This window comes from Ceratotherium simum, chromosome 5 (genome assembly GCF_057802395.1).
Source record: "Ceratotherium simum simum isolate JZ-2026a chromosome 5, ASM5780239v1, whole genome shotgun sequence".
Classification (NCBI taxonomy): Eukaryota; Metazoa; Chordata; class Mammalia; order Perissodactyla; family Rhinocerotidae; genus Ceratotherium; species Ceratotherium simum.
This window is the reverse complement of record NC_141904.1, coordinates 45037045-45056229: the sequence shown is the minus strand read 5'-3', so window position 1 is coordinate 45056229 and position 19185 is coordinate 45037045. Positions and strand designations below refer to the sequence as shown.

Genomic DNA, 19185 nt, shown 5'->3' with positions numbered 1-19185 from the left:
TTAGCGCAGGGGCACGTCAGGCTCAGAGCTGTGCTTGGAGAAAGTAGTCCCTCAGTGAATGCAGGCTAGACTGCAAGTGGGGTAGGAAGAGGGAGAGGGGCAGCGAGGGCAGTAGGGACCTGTTTGAGCAGTCCTGGGGACAGAACCATTGGTCATTCATTCACCAAATACTCATTTCATGTGTGCTACATGCCAGGCCCTGATACAGGCACTGAGGATACAGCAGTGAACATTGTGGGGCTGGCAGGGAGGGAGAGAGGCGATCAACAGATAAACAAATATATAATGTGTCAGGAGAAAGCTAAAACAGAGTAAGGGGCATGGGGATGAAGGTAGGGATGTTTTCTACAATAGGATGGTGAGGAAGGCCTCTCTGATAAGGTGACATTTGAGAGAAGTGAGCAAAGTGGATGTCTAGGGGAAGAGCATTCCAGGGAGAGGGAACAGCATGTGCAAATGCCCTGAGTGGCTATGAGCATGATAATGAGAAAGGTATCAGTGGGGATGGAAATATGGGGACAGATTTGAAGACATTTATGGAGAATCAACAAGATTTATGACTAATTGGATGGTTAGTGGAAGACTTGAGTGACTTGAGTTTGGTTTGAGGCAGGATACTTAACACTGGCTACACTTTAAAATCAGGTGGGGAGCATTTAAAAATTCCAGTGTTTGTGCTCTATTATTCTGTTTATATCAAGTTCAAAAATAGACAAAACATCCAGAATGTATAAGGAGCTATGATCACTCCATAACAACAGAATTTAAAAATGGGCAAAAAATGTGAATAGACATCACAAAAGAAGATATACAGATGGCCAGTAGGCACATGAAAAATGCTCAAGATTATTTGTCATTAGGGAAATGCTAATTAAAACCACACTGAGATACCACTATATACCCACTAGAAATTCTGAAATTTAGATGGATCATACTACGTGTTGGCAAGGATGTGGAGCAGCTGGAACTCTCATACACTGCTGGTGGGAATGTAAAATGGTACAGCCATTCTGAGCAAAAATTTAGCAGTTTCTTTCTTTCTTTTTTTTAAAGATATTTTTTACTTATTTATTTATTTTGAGGAAGATTGGCTCTGAGCTAACGTCTGTTGCTAATCTTCCTCCTTTTTTCCTTTTTTCTCCCCAAAGCCCCAGTAGATAGAGGTATGTCATAGTTGTACATCCTTCTAATTGCTCTATGTGGGATGCAGTCTCAGCATGGCTTGATGAGCAGTGCGTAGGTCCACGCCCAGGATCCAAACTGGTGAACCCCGGGCCACCAAAGTGGAGTGTGCGAACTTAACCACTACGCTACTGGGCCGGCCCCTAGCAGTTTCTTAAACAGTTAGCATAAATTTACCATAGAACCCAGCATGTCTTCTTCTAGGTATTTACCCAAGAGAAATAAAAACGTATGTTCACACAAAGACTCTCTTGTATATGAAGGTTCATAACAGCTTTATTCATAATAGCTGAAGATGGAAACAGCTCAGGTGTCCCATAATAGGTGACTGTATGAACAAACTGTGGTAGACCTGTACAATGGAGTACTACCCAGCAATAAAAAGGGATGAACTAATGATATGTGCAACAACATGGATGAATTTCTAAAAGGTAGTGCTAAGCAAGAGAAGCCAGAGACAAAAGACTATGATTCTGTTATATGAGATTCTAGAAAAGGCAAAACTGGTGAACAAAAGCATATCAGAGTTTGCCTGGGATTGAGACTGGCAGGGAGATTGACTGGAATTGAGACTGCAAGGAGACTGCACAAAGGAACTTTCTGGTGTGTTGGAAATACTCTATCACGATGGTGGCGGTGGTTTACACAGGTGTATGTATTTGTCAAAACTCATTTGCACACATAAAATTGGTGTGTTCTATGTACAGAACACAGTAGAGCTGATTAAAAAGAAAATAGACAAAACTCATCTTCAGTGGCAGGGGTTAGAATAGTGGTTACCTTAAGAGATGATTGGTGGGAGGGGGCACAATACAGCCTGCTCGGGGACAGGAAGTGCCCTATACCTTGATCTGAGTGGTCGCCACAGGAGTGTATACCTATGTAAAGATTCAATGAGCTGTACACTCAGGATTTATGCACTTGCTGTATGTAAATTATACCTCAATTTATAAAGGTAGTGGTGTCTGAGCCCTATCCCTAGAAATAGGGATTTCATTGGTCCAGGGATGTGCCCAAACACTGTTACATTTTAGGAGATCCTAGGAGATTCTGATGTTCAGCTAGTTAAGAGCCACTGTTTTTAGGGACAGGAAGGAGTCAAATGTTGAGTCTGAGTGAGAGGGAGTATTCTGATGCCATTTGCAGTCTGGTAGCACGTTCAGGGCTGGGGGAGGATGCTCACCTCAGCTTTGGCTTTCAGGGGATTTGAGATGAGGGTGGGGCTTCCAAGCTTCCATGTGGACACACATGCAAAGCTAAGCAGGAAACGCCAGGGTTGGGGCCTTTAGATGGGGCTGACTGTGTGCTGAGCACTCTTGGGAAATGAGCACTTTGTGGAGTTTGCTGCAGCTCAGGCTTCTTTTCTTATTCCTAGGGCAAGATGGCAGCGGATGAAGGCTCACAGGACACCTTGCGGCTCCAGTTCAAGGCCATGCAGGAGATGCAGCACAGAAGGTTACAGAAGCAGATGGAGAAACGGAAGGAAAAGGAACTGAGCCTCGAAAGCAGAGCCGATGACCAAAACGAGCTCTTGGAGATCTCCAGTGGCCTCAGCCTTCTCCAAGCTGGGGAGCAAAACTCAAAAAACAGCTTTGAGCAGAGGTAAATGCAAGTTTGAACTCTCCCAGGAGCACTGCAGGGAGCTAGGGAAGGTGGGGGAGAAACAATTGCAGACAGTTAGACAATCAGGTTGACTAGATGTGTTTATAAGTTGAGACACAGAGGTTTTGACACAGAGGTTATTGAAGACTCTTGCATCTGATAGAAGACCTGTGCTCCTGTGGACGTAATTTGATATGAAATGTATTTAAAAACCATTTAAATTCAAACTGAAATTTTGAAATTCATCAGGGTGTAGTTTATTCACTTGAATTTTCCTATGCAGTCTCTCTGTCATGAAAACCGTGTTTGGGTTTCTAAGGCGCTAGTTGGCTGACTCTGATGGTTCATAGATGATCATTGCTGCAAATCTCATCTGGGATCATTCTCCCATGCCAATTTCCCTTTCCTGACACATGGCGACGCGTAAACATACCTGTCCTAAAGCAACTCTTTGTGGGTTCCGTGCTTTTTTACAGTTGGTGAGAAGGTTGAAAGGAGTTCAGAATCTTCTCATCTTTCTCTAAATTTGACAATGTCCCACAGATGCATATTGATTTATACTGGTTATTAGAAGCAGGAGTCTGTATTGATACAAAATTCTCTGCTAGTCATTTTACTAAAAAAATCACAGCAGTTGTTGAGTTGTATCTTTGCTTCTGATTTTGCCTAGAATTGATTTTCTCTATCTTTAGATTCCACTTTTTATGGTTTCTCAATTTTCAAAATGCTCTACTAAAAAATGCTAATTGGGTAAAAAAATAAATATTTCTCAATAATTGAAAAAATTTCTAGGGCTCCTGAATATTGGCTCTAAGTTAACCCCTGACCTACTTCCGAATGATCTTTCCCCAAATCAGAGAAATTGGAATTGGTGAAGACTTGAGACATTGGTAGAATAACAAAAACAATAATAATAGCTGTTACCTGTGACTTATTTACTTCCTGAGCAGCTGTCTCTAGGGAGCCTGTTCTGTGCCTACCAGAAGTGACCACAGATGCATCAGTCACGTGTTTCTCATGTTTTAGAGTTCTGAAAAGAGCCTTGCAAGACCACTTGTAATATACAGAACCATCACCTGTTCTGATTTTCTGTCAAATTTGCCTGAAACCTAAAGACCTAGCCTCAACTTAAGGCTTAGATACTTCCTGTTTGGTCTTCTAATATAATATGCAATTAAGATTATAAATTTCCTTCTAAGTATCAATTTAGCTGCATTTTACAAGTTTTTACGTATATTGCTTCTGCAGTTAATCTGTTCTAAATGCTTCATAATACACGTTATGATTTGTCCTTAATCCATAAATAATTTAGGAGTGTGGGGTTTTTTCGGTTCTGAACAGATGATGGGTTTTGGGTTTTGTTTTTTGTTTTATTTTGCTATCTTTTTAGTATTGATTTCTAATTTTAGTCAATTGCCATTAAAGAAAATGGTCTGTATGATGTCCATTATGTGGAATTTGCTAAGATTGCCTTTGTAGCCTGTAATATAATACATTTTTATGCACGTTCCACAGATGACTGAAAGGCATGTTAATGCTCGGAGTGAGGGGTTTTATATAGCTCTCTGTTGAATCCATAGTAAACCATGTTATTCAAACCTTCTTTCTCCTTTCACTTGAGTGTGTGTGTGTGTATGCTTAATCACTCAGTTTTGAGAACAGTGTGTTTGAGTCTGCTCATTGAGGGTCCCTTAATTTCTCATTCCTGTTTTGTACAGACCAGTTCTTATCACCAGCTAGCGCCCAACCAAGTACAACAAACCTGGGCTTGAGGCCTGACCCCTGCCCATTGGTCCCTGTGAAAAAGCAGTAATTCTGCCTTTGCTTTTTAGGGTGCTTGAAGATGAGATTGAACAGCTTCGAGATCAGCTCAGGGAAACAGTGGATGAGAACGGGCGATTGTATAAGCTGCTGAAAGAAAGGGACTTTGAAATCAAACACCTCAAAAAGAAAATAGAAGAGGACAGATTTGCCTTCACAGGTAGCTTCACCATTGTTGCGACAGTCCCTTCCCTGAAATCCAGATGAGCTGGTCCAGCTGCCATGGACCTACTGGGCAGGACAAACAGCAGGTTCCAGAGGGCAGGTGCCCAAGAGAGAGTGCCAAGGGTCAGCTGTCCTTGAAATGAGAGAGAAGAGGGGAAGAGAGCAGGCCAAGGAGGCCAGCATGCCAGGACATGGTAGCACAGGAACGGCAGGGACAGCAGGGCAGCAGGCAGGCGTTCCAGGCACGGTTGGTGACCCAGCTACGACTCATGGCAAGGGTTCTCTGTGATGCTCGCTGCATGTTCGGTGGGCCAGCAGGGTCCATTTTATCTTGGTTCTCTGGCTCAGATATTATGTTGTGTATGTGAAGAAGCCCCAGTAGAAGCAAGCTCTAGCTTGCTTACTCTACAGCACTTGCTAATGCTCCTCCAGAAAGGTGGACGAGACAGGGAAGTTAGCTGTTCCAGGGAGATATCCTGGAACTTAGCAGGGTCTAGAGTGGACCTTGGCCCTTCAGGTCTGGGCTGGACCTTGGCTCTGTTGGTAGAGACCTTGGCCTTGTGGGTCTGGTGGGGACCTTTGCCTCATGGATCTGGGGATGACCTTAGCCCTGTAAGTGTGGGCTGGACTTTGGCTCTGTGGTTATGAGCTAGACCTTGGCCCTGCAGAGCTGATGGGGACCTTGGCCCTGATTGTCCTCTGCTCCATGTATGCTCATTGAGCAATTCCCAGGTGGCTGACTAATAAACCAGAAAGTCGGTGTCACCATCACAGAGAGCAGCTGTTCTCACCCAGCATCTGCCAGAGCGTCCCCCCCTGCCTTTGAGAGTCAATGCCTGTAAGAGTGGGTACACACAGAGGAACAGTGCTGAATTAGAAAGCAGGGGAATTTGGCATCCTAAAAGCCCTTGGTGGCCTGTTGCACCTCCCTCCATTCTTTGGCCTTTTCTGTCCAAAACAAAAACACACTGAAGAGAAGGCTTTGTGTTGCGAGGACGAGAAACATACTCAGCCTGGCTCAGGGTTCAGATGTGAAGGGGCAGCTTGCCCTTATGCAAGGCTGTGGAGAAGCTGCTGGACTCTGGGGAGAGAGCAGGAGAGGCCTCCCCACCCCAGGAGACCTGGAAGCCAGAACCTGGGGGCACTCCCTCTTCCCCAGCCTGCCCCACATTCTCTCTCTTGCTGTCTCTGCCAGCTTGCTCTCAGCCTCATCTGACTGCCAGCCCTGACTCTCCTTCAAGACCTCTGAAATCAGTCCTCACTCTGAAGGCACCATTTCTGATTCCAGCTTCACATTTTGAAGAGAAAAGTCTGACTGGCCCAGTTCATGTTTTTAAACCAGGCCACAAGTGATAGGCTGCTGACAACTGAGATAGACTGGTTTTCCTCTGGCTAGATTTTTAGTGATTGCTAAATTTTTTTTTTTACTATATTTCTTTGTATAATTTTTTAGTGATTGTTCTAGTGATTACAAAAGACATACTTAACTTTTCACAGTCTACTTAGAATTAATATTTTACCACTTCAAGTGGAATGAAGAAACTGTACCACTGTATAGGTCCCTTCCCCTCCCCCTTCTATTAAAGCTTTCGTACGTGTTATATCTATATGTATGGAAAGTCCTATCAGACAATGCGATCATATTTGCTTTCAACCATTATACATATTTTAAAGAACTTAAGGAGACAAAAATGGTCTACTACATTTGCCTAGATATTTAGCATTTCTGTGCTTGCCCATTCAGTGATGCCCCCATTATCATGGGGTTGCAGCTTCAAGAGTGGAGCTTGCCTGGAGACACAGTTGGGAGAGAATAGGAAAAAAAAACAAAGGATTTTTCCCATTCTCTCTGAGCCCCCCTTCCTGCCCTCTGGATGAGACAGGGCTTCTCTTAGACCCCTTTCTGATGTCTAGTTCCAGGATTTGTACTGCTTTTGAGCCCTGGAGAAAAACAACCCAGAGAACTCACCCCTGGACTATTGGTACTTCTGGGTCTGGTTTCCTGCCCCAACTTCTGAGCCCTTTCTCCTGATGTGTCCTCATCCTCTTGAGCCGACGTGAGGTTGCCGAGGGCAGCTACTCCTGGTTGCCCTACTCACAGCCTGGCCCCCGCCAACAGCAGCAAGCCCGGCTGACTGTATTTGACAACCGTCAAGTACTTTTGTTTACCTTCCACCAGTTGTCACTTTCAGTCTTGTTCTGAGGTGCATCACAGTCATGTTAAAAAGTAGGCCTAAGAAGGGGCCGGCCCCATGGCGTAGCCATTAAGTGCACGTGCTTCGCTGCTGGCGACTTCGCTGCTGGCGGCCCGGATTCGGATCCCGGCGCGCACCCATGCACCACTTGTCAGGCTATGCTGTGGTGGCGTCCCACATAAAGTAGAGGAAGATGGGCACGGATGTTAGCCCAGGGCCAGTCTTCCTCGGCAAAAAGAGGAGGATTAGCAGACATTAGCTCAGGGCTGATCTTCCTCACAAAAAAAAAAAAAGTAGACCTAAGAAGGTGTCTCCGCCAGTTACCCACTGCTGGAGTGCCAGCATTTAGGGAACTTGCGGACTGTCTGACCAAACCTGCCGTTGCACACATGAGGAAACCGTCCTCCAGGGAGGGCAAGGGACTGCAAGGCTCGCTAGTCAGTCAGTGCCTGCCTTCTCTACGGCCCCCACACCAGGCAGCTTCCCCCATTTACATCCTTCCAGCCACCTCTTCTACAGCCTCCTGCCCTTGCCCAGGGCCTTCCAGCTGCTTCCTCAGACACTCCAAACTCTTTCCTGCCTCTGGACCTTTGCACTTCTATTTCCTCTGCTTAGAACACTCTTCCTAGTTGAGAATACTGTTCTTCCTGGCTTGATCCCTCTCTTCATTCATCCAGGTCTCTGTTCACATTACCTCCTCAGAGAGGCCTTTCCTGACCCCTCCATCTAAAATAGCATCATCCCCAGCCCTCTCATCCCCTTGCCCAACTTCAGTTTATTTCATAGCACTTATTCCTCCCAGATATTAGAATACATACTTGTTTGTTTTTTATTATCTGTCTCCCCTGCTAGAATGTAAACTCCATAAGTCTTTTTTATTCACCATCGAATCCCTAATGCTGAGAGTGTCGATCACTTGGTAGAAACTCAGTAAATATTTACTAAATGAATTTGTATTGGTTAGGTGTTACCACAAAATTCTGTATAAGAAGCAACCACATAATCTCAACAGCATTCAGCAATAAGCATTTATGTAGCTCAAACATCTGGGGGTTAATTGGGGATCAGCTGATCTAGGCCAGGCTTAGCTAGGGTGATTCAGCTTTGTTCCACCTGTCTCTCTTCCTCTTCCTGGGACCAGCCAGCTGGCCTGGATATGTTCTTCTTGTGGAGATGGCATAAGTGAAAAGAGTGAGCTTAACTACACTAGTGCTTCCCAAGCCTCTACCTGCACCTTATCTGCTAACATCCCATTGGCCAAAACAAGTCATTGGCTGAGCCCAGAGTCAGGCTGTCATAGAGGGGTTGAGGGGTACACCCTACTCACTGGAGGGCACAGCAGAGTTAGAGGGCATAGGGTGTGGATGTGTAACGCTTTCACTGAGGAGGCGTGAAGAATTGGAGCAATAAACTTATCTCCCATAGAATTAAAACTCTGCTTCCTGATTTTATCATTTTCCTAGAACATAGTGAATCTCCGATTGGTGGCATGTCCACTCACTGGAGTTGGGTTTCAGGGTACGTAGGTGGGTGGTGACTCTTCTGAGCATCTGCCCTTTCGTGAGTATTCACACCAAGCAGCTTTAGCTTTTAAAACCCCAGTGCTGTTGGTAGTGCGGCATGAGTTTGATGTGCAGGCCTCTGTTTTTAATTGACCTCTCCGGTTTTCTTCATTTTAGGGACAGCCAGTGTGGCTGGGGATGCGATTGCCACCAAAGTCGTCGAGCTGTCCAAAAAGAACCGGGTGCTGATGGCAGAGTCAGAGGGTGCAAAAACCAGAGTGAAGCAGCTGAGCCATCACATCCAGGAGCTGGAGCGGGAAGTGAGGGGCCTTGGTGATTCCTGCCTCTGGAAGGGACTCCCAGGACCCTGGGCCACTCCTCCAGAGAGGAAGCCACACTTAGGTGTTTGGGGTCCTTTTGCAGGGCTTGTGGGTCAGTGTTTACAGTGAGTTCCTCAGTCTTTGTCACATCCTGAGAGGGGAAAGTGTGTTGGGAAGCAAGGGGGACACAGGTCGTGGAGAGGCAGCCCGGCATAGTGGTTAGGACGCAGACCTGGGGCCTGACTACTTGGTGTGAATCTCAGCTCCATCACTGACTTGTTTTGTGACTTTGAGCAAGTTATAAACTCTCTGTGCCTCAGTTTCCTCCATCTGTCACATGGCAATAATAATAGTCCTCACCCTAGGGTTTTCTGGGGATTAAATGACTTAACATAGTAAAATGCTTAGAACAGTGCCTAGCATGTAGTAAGCACTAGATAAACATTTGTTAAATGAATTAACAGGGATCCTTGCTAATTTGAAGCTAGAGCCAGGAGCATTCCACCAATTGGTCTCACTTTTGTCCATCTTCTTCTTTCTGCTGCCCCCTGCCCTCCCACAGCTAATCACAAACCCCTCCAGTCGAGCAGGGGCACAGCCTGAGCAGTTCGTGGTCCCTCAGAGCTAGAATGGACTCCACATGCTAGAGAGAATCTACGTAGCTTCCCCTTATGTGGCTAAGGAGCCGAGGCTGGAAGAGGTTAAGAGGCTTTCTCAAGTCACACAGTGTGTGGTGCTGCCGGATTTTGAATCCAATTCTGCTCTCCAAAATCCTCCTCAGGCATTATACTCGGCATTGATTTAGAGCTTCTTTAATCTATAACATATTTTTTGAGAACCATCTCAGGTTCTGTGCCAGCCCATGGGGAGACTGTGGGGAGCAAAATAGGTGTGGTCCTTGCCCTCCTGGGAGACAGATCAACCCCAAGGGCCTCTGAGAGAAGGGAGCATGCACAGTGGGCCCCTGGAGGATGAGAAGGGGCCGGACTCAGAGAGATGGGGCAGGGGCCTCCATGCAGAGGACCCAGCAGGTGCAAAGGCCCTGAGTGGGGAAGAAGGCTTGAAAGGACACCAGTGTGGATGAGAGTGGAGCAAGATGAGGTCAGAGAGGTGGGAGGGTGGGTCATGCCCCTCCCTGTCAGACAGGCACGGTCTTCGTGTGAAGAACAATTGGGAAACCAGTAAAGGGTTGCTTGACTGTCTGTATAAGGGGGTGATCTTGGCCACCAGGCCATGAGTCTGTGTGGCAGGCTTCTCGTGTCTCTGACCCTCTCTCCTCATCCTTTACTCTCTGCCTCCCAGACTATTGTTTGAACTCCAGGATACAGAGCATGGCTGTGGTATTATTATTTATTAAGCTGCTAGTGACTCCTAGGGCTGCTCTACTGTACAATTGAGGAGTGGAGCAGATAGTCAATGAAACCCTCTCCCATCGCAGAGCAGTTTGTAAAGGAGAGTTCTTCCATTAATGATCCTGAAGTTGAGCTGACAGGCAAACCACTGAGATCGGTAACCACACACTCAGCGGTGGCACCAGAGTACTTCCTTCAGGCGCCATAATTGCTGAGCAAAATTCAATATTAAGTGCGAGGTTTGCTTTTTCAGCTGCAGATGGCCCTGGCCAGGCTGCCAGCCAAGGGGGCCGCCGATGCAGGAGGCAAGCCGCCGAGGGCCCAGATGGGAGACAGAGCCTTGGTATGAATTCCCTTCTGTGTTGGGGAGTCTGTGAGGCAGCTGTCAGCCTGGGCCTTGCCTCTTCCGTGGGAGCGTAGGTGCCTCTGTCCAGGGTCCACCTCTACCCCATTGCTGAGCCAGTGCCACCATTGCAGATCCTCAGAGCAGCCATCAGGGAACAGTAACCAAGTCTATGGCCTGAGGTCAGTAATGCCCCAGTGGAGGCCAGTGAGGGTCTAACTCTGATCCAGTCCCCAGAAAGCGAGGTCAGAGGGAAGGCCTGGTCCAAATGGCCTCCCGCTCTCAGCTGTAAATGATCTCCTTTACAGCATCCTCACTGGGGAGACAGCTAGCCTCTACCTTACCCAGGGACAGGGAGCCCACTACTGCTCCATGGAACACTGGGTTTGAGGGGGCAGTTCATATTGTGAGAAATCTTCCCTTTGTGGAGCTCCAAATCTAGAGTAAAAGTTACTACTGGGAATGGGGGCTTGTTCCCAAGATTCTGTTTTATGAAGCCAGTGAGCAGTCTGTGAAACCCAGGAGATGAGAACTGCAGCTCCATGAAAGGAAGTCAGTCTGAGCCAGTGGGCTATGAGGTCGGGGCATGGAGCCCAGGCCAGATAATAAATATTTCAGAGAACATCCCAGGAGGCCTCCCCAGGGTTTTCTTTTGAAGCCAGACCAGTTGGTGACACAGGGAGTCAAGCCTCAGGACTCCCCGTTCAGTGCTCCTTTTCCAGCCCCACCTCCCCTATTGACTTCACCTCAGGATCAAGCCGCCTCATGCCTGTCTTGAGGAGAGTTCAGTCCTCAGTGTACAGTGATGGGCCCTTGGGTTCCAGGGGTGAATATGTCTCTTGAAGGCTGGTCTTTTGTGAACGTGGGGAGGCAGTAGAGGGATTCTGCCCTCAGCAGGGGCTAGACTGAGGGTTCTTCAGGGCCTTTCCTGGCTCCAGGGGTCACTGCTAAGCGCCCCTGGTTTATCCAGAGCACTGAGCACCTCCATGTCCCTAACTAGAGCTGCCCAGGGTGGGAAACTGCTTGTTCGGTTACTTGTTGAGCCTGACAGGCTTTTTCTGAGCCCTGTGACACAGGGAATCAAAGACAGGGCCTATGTCCCCAGGGGAGCCCAAGAGGGGAGATGAGCAGCCATATTGAAGGAAGGAGGGGGACAGGGCCTTCAGAGAGAGCCCCCGGGCTCTGAGTTCGCAGAGGGAGCACACCCTCCATCTGAGGCAGCTAGGAGGTGGGATGGAGGAGAGGTTCCTGAGGTGCGCCTTGCTGGAGGAGGATGAGGGAGGGCCTTCCAGCAGGAACAGTGCCAGCCAAGGCTCAGAGGCCGGGAAGCACTCAGTGTTCCTATTCCTATTCCGTTTGCTGGGTGTCCGCTGGATGACATTTGGCTGCAGCCCAGGGCTTATGATGGGGAAAGGGGAACGTAAGCCAAACAAAGCTAGGGTGGAGTCACCCACGGGGGAGGCCTTGAGTGGCAGCTGGGCAGCTGGCTTCAGCTTTATTCTGTGGTCGCAGAGAGGTTTCTGATGAAGAGTGGGTGATGGGCTGCAAGTCTCAGCTCATCAGAACCACATGTTTTCCAGGGCACCTTCTTTTTTATTTATTTATTATTATTTTTGTGTGTGTGTGAGGAAGATCAGCCCTGAGCTAACATCCACGCTAATCCTCCTCTTTTTGCTGAGGAAGACCGGCTCTAAGCTAACATCTATTGCCAATCCTCCTCCTTTCTTTTTTCCCCCCCCCAAAGCCCCAGTAGATAGTTGTATGTCATAGTTGCACATCCTTCTAGTTGCTGCATGTGGGACGCGGCCTCAGCATGGCCGGAGAAGCGGTGCATCAGTGCGCGCCCGGGATCCGAACTCCAGGGCGTCTTCTGATCAGAGAGAGAACAAAAGCAATGTCCCCCTCATTAGACTTTTCAGGGCGGCCCAAGCCAAGCCACACTCCAGAGGCCTGCAGGCAACTCCGCATTCCAGCCCCAGAGTGCCAAAGCACATTCCAGAGGAGAGCTGAACGCCCTACCTCCCCTCGGCATGGGGCTTCAAGAGGCTGTGGCGTGAGCAGCATTGGCATTGTCTGCTCCCCATGGACTGTGTTTCAGTTATTCCCTCAAAGAAAATAGCCCAGACTGGGGGAGGGTTATGCCCATACCCAAGTCCCCACAAAGCCTGTGGAATTCCACTCTGGGCAGAAGCAGCTCTGAAACGATGGGGAGGTAGGGTTGGCCTGGCTGCCTGGGAGGGGAGGACTGACAGAGAAAAGGGGTGGTGGCTGCTCACGCACATGGGCCCAGCCCTCCCCAGAACACCATCTGGCCCTCAGCCCCCTTTGCCAGCTGCCCACCCAAGCCAGGCTAGGCCCCCTGGCATTGTCCTCCATCAGAATCTGCCCCAGACGGCACCCTTTGTATGCATTGTCCTAGCAACACGCACAGGCACCCCGGAGGCTGGTATTACATACCCCCATTTTACAGATGAGGAAACGAGGCTTGGAGAGGGGTGTCGTTGCCTGGGTTCTAGATGCAGGTCCAATCTGTGCTCTTTCCATGCTCTGTGCAGGGTCACAGCAGGCACGTGGGAAGCTCCTATATTCCCACAGCTCCCACACCACCACACGTCAGGGCCGGTGGGGCTCATGGCACCAAAGATCTGACAGTCAGGGGGTGTTGCTTCCCGACCCAGGGCAGATACCAAGCAGCAGGTTAGCAGGGGGAAGGCAGGCACCCAACAGCAGAGAAGGGACAGCAAGCAGCCAGACAGGGAGAAGGACACACACAAAAGAATATTTAAAAAAAAGAAACAAGATACATTTGTGTTTTATATAAGTTCCCAGTTTACAAATTCTGTTCACGTTTGTTATTCTGTTTAGCCTCATGGTGGTGCTGTGAGGTAGCAGGACAGGGAAGTGTTTTTATACCCATTCCATAGATGAGGAAACCAGATGAGGCCAGGCTTTCTGGACTGTGTGTCTGGGTCTGGTTTCCTTAACCAGTGGTTTTCAGCTGGGCTGTCCAGAGCCTCTGGGGTCCATGCAACTTCCCAGACCCAGTCTACTTGGATCTGTCTTTCACACTAGCATTCCCAGGAGATTTTGTTTGTGCTTGCTACGGAAGGATCAGAAAGCCGCTGCAGCACCCGCCCTGCTTCCCAGAAGTCCAGCCCACCTGGTCTGTTGGGGCAGGAGCAGATGGTCTCAGACCACCAACAAACGTTCCTGCTGCCCTGATGCCCAGGCATCAGCAACAGCTCAAATTGGGAGAATATGAGTGCAGGGGAAGGACCAGGCTTCTAATCCCGTTTATGTCACCCCTCAACCAGCTGTGTACCTGAGGGCAACTTACTTCCCCTCTCTGGACCTCATTTTCATCATTTATAGAAGGGGTTTGAATGGGCTGACTTTGGAGTCCCTCTAATGCCAAACTTCTGTGAGTCTCAGGAACTTCTATTGAAGACAAAGAAATTGGCAGCACATTTGAGAAAAATTTACATCCAAATAGTTTAAATCAAACATTATTAAAAAAAAAAAATACATTGCTAAGAGTTCCAGCAGGCAGAGTTTTCGTGGTTGCTTTAGTTCTTCAAGCCACAAAAATGGAGTGTTTGGGGATTAAACTGGGTCCTTACTTCTGTTCAGTGAGCTCATTGCCAAGAAAAGGAGCCCATGGCCCAGGCTGACAGTCCCAGGAGAGGGAGGCCCCGAGTTAGGATGGTCGTGGCCCTCCTGCCGAGCTGGAGTTGCCTTCTGTGAATGAGCTAGTTCCCTCGTTATTCTGAGTGAAGATGGTTTAGCTTTGATGCCAGGCTCTGGAGCACAGCAGAGAAAGTCCACACCCAGGAAGTGTCTGGGACGTGTGAAGCCTGCAGGACTTCTCCAGATGCTCCCTCTCCGTGGCCACTGCATGCATCCAAGTGTATGTGCAACATCTGAGCAAAGGGTTCGGTTCACAGAGTTGGGCTGCCAGGATTCACATCCACGCCCCACCCTTTCTCAACCAGGTACCCTGAGTGAAGGGGACTTACCATCCACCAGCCTCTGCTTTGCATCTATAGAGGGCTTATAATACCTCCCAGGGGTTTGTGAGGATTACATGAGTTGCTCCATGTTGAACACTTAGTGTGGTGCCTGACACATACCTGGATACATGGGGGCTATTACTACTGTTACTGTTTAGGCAACAAGTGACTGCTCTCCCTCCCGCCCTTCCCAACTAGCCGGAGACCCCAGAGGTGAAGGTCTTGCGGGACAGGCTGGCGGCCACAAACCTGAAGATGAGTGACCTCCGCAACCAGATCCAGTCTGTGAAGCAGGAGCTCCGGATGGCCCAGAAGGTCTTTCAGAGCCATGGGTCAGGTCTTCCTGTATGGCTGGGATTGGGAAGAGCATGGCCAGGACAATGGGTTCCATTCAGGAACAGCGAGTGGTTGGCCCTGTGAGCATCATGCTGCTTGCTCTGGGTCAGGCTCTAGATCCAATAACTTCCTTCCACCATCCCTTGATACAGACCATTGGTGAGTGGGGTTGCTGGCTGTCCGAGGGGCCCTGCATATATGCCTTTATAAAGGAGAGTTCTTTAGACCTTCCAAGTGCTACGTGTGCCCCAATAGATCCTGGGTCTTTCCTTAATAAGCCACCTTGGACTTGGGAGCCTGCCAAGACCTGCCTCCTCCCCTCTGCTGTCTGTAATATTAGAAAATGAATAGACTGTTTGTGTATTAAAGGCCCCTTTCAAAGGAAAATACTCAGACTTGGGACGCAGGCCCAGCTGGTTCATTATTTATTTTTATTTATATAGTGAATTCTCTGGCATTTGTCTTCCCTGCTGGAACCACTCAGACCGGCCAAGATTTCCAAAACAGCGTTCTATTGTGGAAACAAGTGCCAGAGACTTGGTACACTGGATGGGGTTTCCGTGGCAGCTTCAGAGGGGCCCAGGGCACAAGCTGGAGCGTTTTGTTTCTACCTCAAAGCCTTGAGGTGGGGCCTGAATACGGCCAGTGGGCCCTTCTGGAACCCAACATCCCCAGTCAACGTTCTCTGACCCTCCTTCTTGCTACTCTCAGACATGGCTCCTTGTCAGTGGCTTTTCACAGAGGGCGAGGCCCTGTGGCAATGTACTCTCTGTAGCTAGCCATCCAGAATGACCTCAGTGACAGGTGACAAGTGAAGAAGTTAAGGAAACGGGTTTTGGTCAGCTTTGTGGTTCGCTCATCCCAGAATATGTTGAGTGCAAGGGCCCCATCTGGGTGTTGTCAGCAGTTCCTTGTCTGCTCTAGGCATCACCAAGAAGTGCTGGGGATGATGGGTTTACTGCCTTCCCAGGGAGAGCTGCTCTTGGAGCATGGCCAGCTGGCCTTGGAGGTAGGAGGAGGGTTGTGTGAGTGGAGGCCGGGCCCTCTGGGAGCCCCGTGCACCCAGCACCGCTTCTGATATGCAGCAGGATTAGGGCCCTGGTCGGGCCCTCTCTCCTAGCCACAGTGAAGGCCCCACCTTTTTCAGGTTTTGGCCAACGAGGTTGGGGAAGATGTGAACGTCCAACAGCTCCTGTCTTCACCAGGGTCCTGGAGGGGTCGGGCTCAACAAATCCTCGTTTTGCAGAGCAAGGTGAGTAAGTCATCAGACTTCTCCTGGACCTGAACATAGGGCTTGAAATGCCCCAGAAAGACCCACACCGACACACATGAGAGACACAGAACCCAAAAAAGGCCTTTAGATCCTGCAGGGCACACTTGCAGAGCTGTTGTTTTACATTCTCCCCAGCCAGCCTGATTTTAATTTGTTATTTAATGAAGAAGCATTTATATAACACTTACCACGTGCCAGGCACTGGCGCTTAGTAAATGCCAAAGCCTTTGATTTGTTTTACTCCAGGCTTATGTTTTCCCTACTTCATGTAAATTTGCCTGACTCTTGTAGCCTTTTTCCAGTTTTGTCCAGATGCTTATAGACTTTTCAAAGTTTTAATTACCCAATAAAAACTTAGCCTTGTCTCCCTCTTTATGTTCTAAATATTTTGGAGCATCCATAGAGGCTAGGAGCAGGGGCTCTGGAGCCAGACTGCTTGGATTCAAATCCTAGCTCTCCACTGACCAGCTGGGTGGCCTCAGGCGAATTACTTCATCTTACTGTGCCTCGGTTTCTTCATCTGTGTACTGTGGAGGATGAGAGTACCTACCCCACAGGGTTGTTGGGAGGATTGAATTAGTCAATATGTATAAAATGCTCAACACAGTGCCTGGCACGGAGGAAACACTCTACAAACGTTAGCTGTGGTTGTTTTCCTTTTTTGCCTTCAAACTAAGAAATACATGAGTAGGTGTGTAACTTCCACTATTTTCCAAGCACATCACCTTCATCCCCAGGGACTTCAGGTTCACAGTTCGTGGGTGGCTTTTATCCTCAGGATCCTTAAAGCCAACGTGAATGGGGGAACTCTCCAAAAAACTGTAATTAATGACCAGTGGGTAGCCTTAGGATTCAACAGACCTGAGTTTGAGCCTGGCCTCCATCATTGGTCTACAGGTTTGGTGAACTTGGGCTAATTAATCACTTCATCTCTCTGTCCTTTAGCCTCCTCACCTGTAAAATGGAGATAATACCTTCCTTGTAGGGTTGTTGTAGGTTAAATGAAATAATATTTGTAAGGCACCGAGCACAGTGCCTGGCCATAATAAGCACTCAACACATTAGTTATCATTGTTGTTGTTAAGTTGTGTAAGTAAATGATTAAAAATAATAGTGTTCTTTAATGCTTAAATGGAATTACCATACGAGGGTGCTGATATGTGCTTTCAAAGCCATGCTGCTGCCCCTTACCAGTGGTCCTAGTGAATTTTGCCCCCGGCTCGGGTTTACCCAACTTTGTTCCATCATTTATGTTGTGTCCACATGGAAACCAGAGTTAGAAGGACCCTAGGAGTTATGCACTTCAACCCCAGTGTGATAAAGCCATCATTCTGTGGGATGACATCTACCTGCCACTTGCTGAGAGCCTGTGAGTGTTGGACTCTGTGCCGAAGACTTCACCTGGGCCATCTTGGGGTTTCTCAAAGTTGCCTGATCCTAAAAGTTACCCGTAGCACTTGTTTAAAATGCAGATCTCCGGGCCTTCCCCTGGAGCTCTGACTTGGTCTGGACTGGGCCCCGAGATTTGTCATTCCAAGAAGTATCTTGGGAATTCCCAGGCTCAGACAAGTTCAGGATACTGAATTCTCATAACAACATTATGCACGGTGTACCCTTAGGCCTATTTCACAGAGGAGGGACCTGAGATTCAGAGAAGTTAAGTAATCGGTGCACAGTCACACAGCCAGTGAGGCTTGGAGCTGGTCTCGCAGCTTCCAAACCCTCCCCTCCCTCTGCGGCATCTCCTGCAAGTCACCAGGAACCCGTGGCCTCCTGATGAACCCTCTCATATGAGGCTTCCAAGTCCATCTGGAACTGTGGTGTCCTCTGTCTAGTGGGGTCTCCTGTCACACCTCAGGGTGGCCCCTCTGAGTAGTGGAGTCCGACTGCAGACCCATTGTGGAACAACAAGTTTTACCACCCTCAGGTTCGAGAGCTTGAGAAACAATTGGGGCAGACCCAGAGCCAGCCTGCGGGCACAGCCAGTGACGAGCTGCCTGTCTATCCAGACCCAAGGAAGCTGTCAGCACAGGAGAAAAACCTGCTGAGGATCCGCAACCTGGAAAGGGAAAAACAGGAAGGCTGGGAGGTAAGGCATGCCCGGGAGGAGGTCAGGGGGCGTGTGGGAGCAGGAGTTCATGACCGCCCCTACAAGGACTCGGAGGCACCCCTTACAGGCAGGAGATACCTGGGGTTTGAGGTCACCTCTGTGCATGTTCCTCATGTCCTGTTGATCCACCTTGAGCTGCCTGACTGAGTCCTCACCCAGAGCCCATTTCATGAACTTTGGGTGGCACCATCCTGGCTGTTTTGGAGATGTTGGACCTGAAATTTTCATTGTAAAAGGAGAGGGAGAAGGTCATGGCCCCAGAGGTATGATAGGGTCAGGTGGGCCTTAAAGGAGGAGAGCTCCAGGCTGCTGAAAGAGGTGGGCAGGCTGGCATCAGCACCAGGGGCTGCATCTCACTGGCTGACTTGGGAGTGTCAGAAGCCAAACTCTACTAGTTATGCAACAAGGGGAATTTATGGGCCCATGTAGATGAACAGTCTAGAGGTGGCCTGGCCTCAGGCACAGTGGGATTTAGGGTCTTGGTCTCAGTGCCACTTTCTCTTGGTTTGGCTCCACTCTCTCCCATGGGGACCTCTGGCAGTCCCAGCTTCTATCCTCCAACCCAGCCCCCACAAAGGGCTTCTCTTTCCCAGTAGTTCTGACAAAGTCTCAGAATTGAGTGTCATCGCTGGTTTATACCATGTGCTCATGCCTGAGCCAATTTCTGTGGCTAAGGGTACAGGATGCTTTGATTGGCCAAGCTTCAGATATCTGCCCCTGGGAGTCTGGGAAATTAGTCAGCCTCCCCAAACTTGGCCTGAGAGTGGGAAGTAGGGATTTCCACAAAGAAAATAGAGGAAGAAGTGGGAGGAGGTGCTGGCAGACCAAATGTGCACTTCAGTGGCCCCAGCAATGGGCTTCCTAACAGTGAGGCCTTACCTCTTGACTGAGAGACTTCCATTATGAGTGCCAACTTGGGGCTAGACCCCGTACTAGGAATGTTGTGACCACTGACACATTGTACCTCCCAGCAT

At 48.8% G+C, this 19185-nt stretch overlaps 1 protein-coding gene across 1 annotated transcript in view; it reads left to right on the top strand.

Annotated features, from left to right (window-relative positions):
* Positions 1-2563: 2563 nt before the first annotated feature.
* CCDC13 (coiled-coil domain containing 13) overlaps positions 2564-19185 on the top strand; it is a 39497-nt gene continuing 22875 nt past the window's right edge. The window contains exons 1-7 of the mRNA XM_004419572.3: positions 2564-2784; positions 4617-4765; positions 8645-8787; positions 10393-10482; positions 14691-14807; positions 15976-16080; positions 18029-18190. Coding sequence (XP_004419629.1) covers positions 2564-2784; positions 4617-4765; positions 8645-8787; positions 10393-10482; positions 14691-14807; positions 15976-16080; positions 18029-18190 — 987 coding nt within the window. The remainder of the gene's footprint in view (positions 2785-4616; positions 4766-8644; positions 8788-10392; positions 10483-14690; positions 14808-15975; positions 16081-18028; positions 18191-19185) is intronic.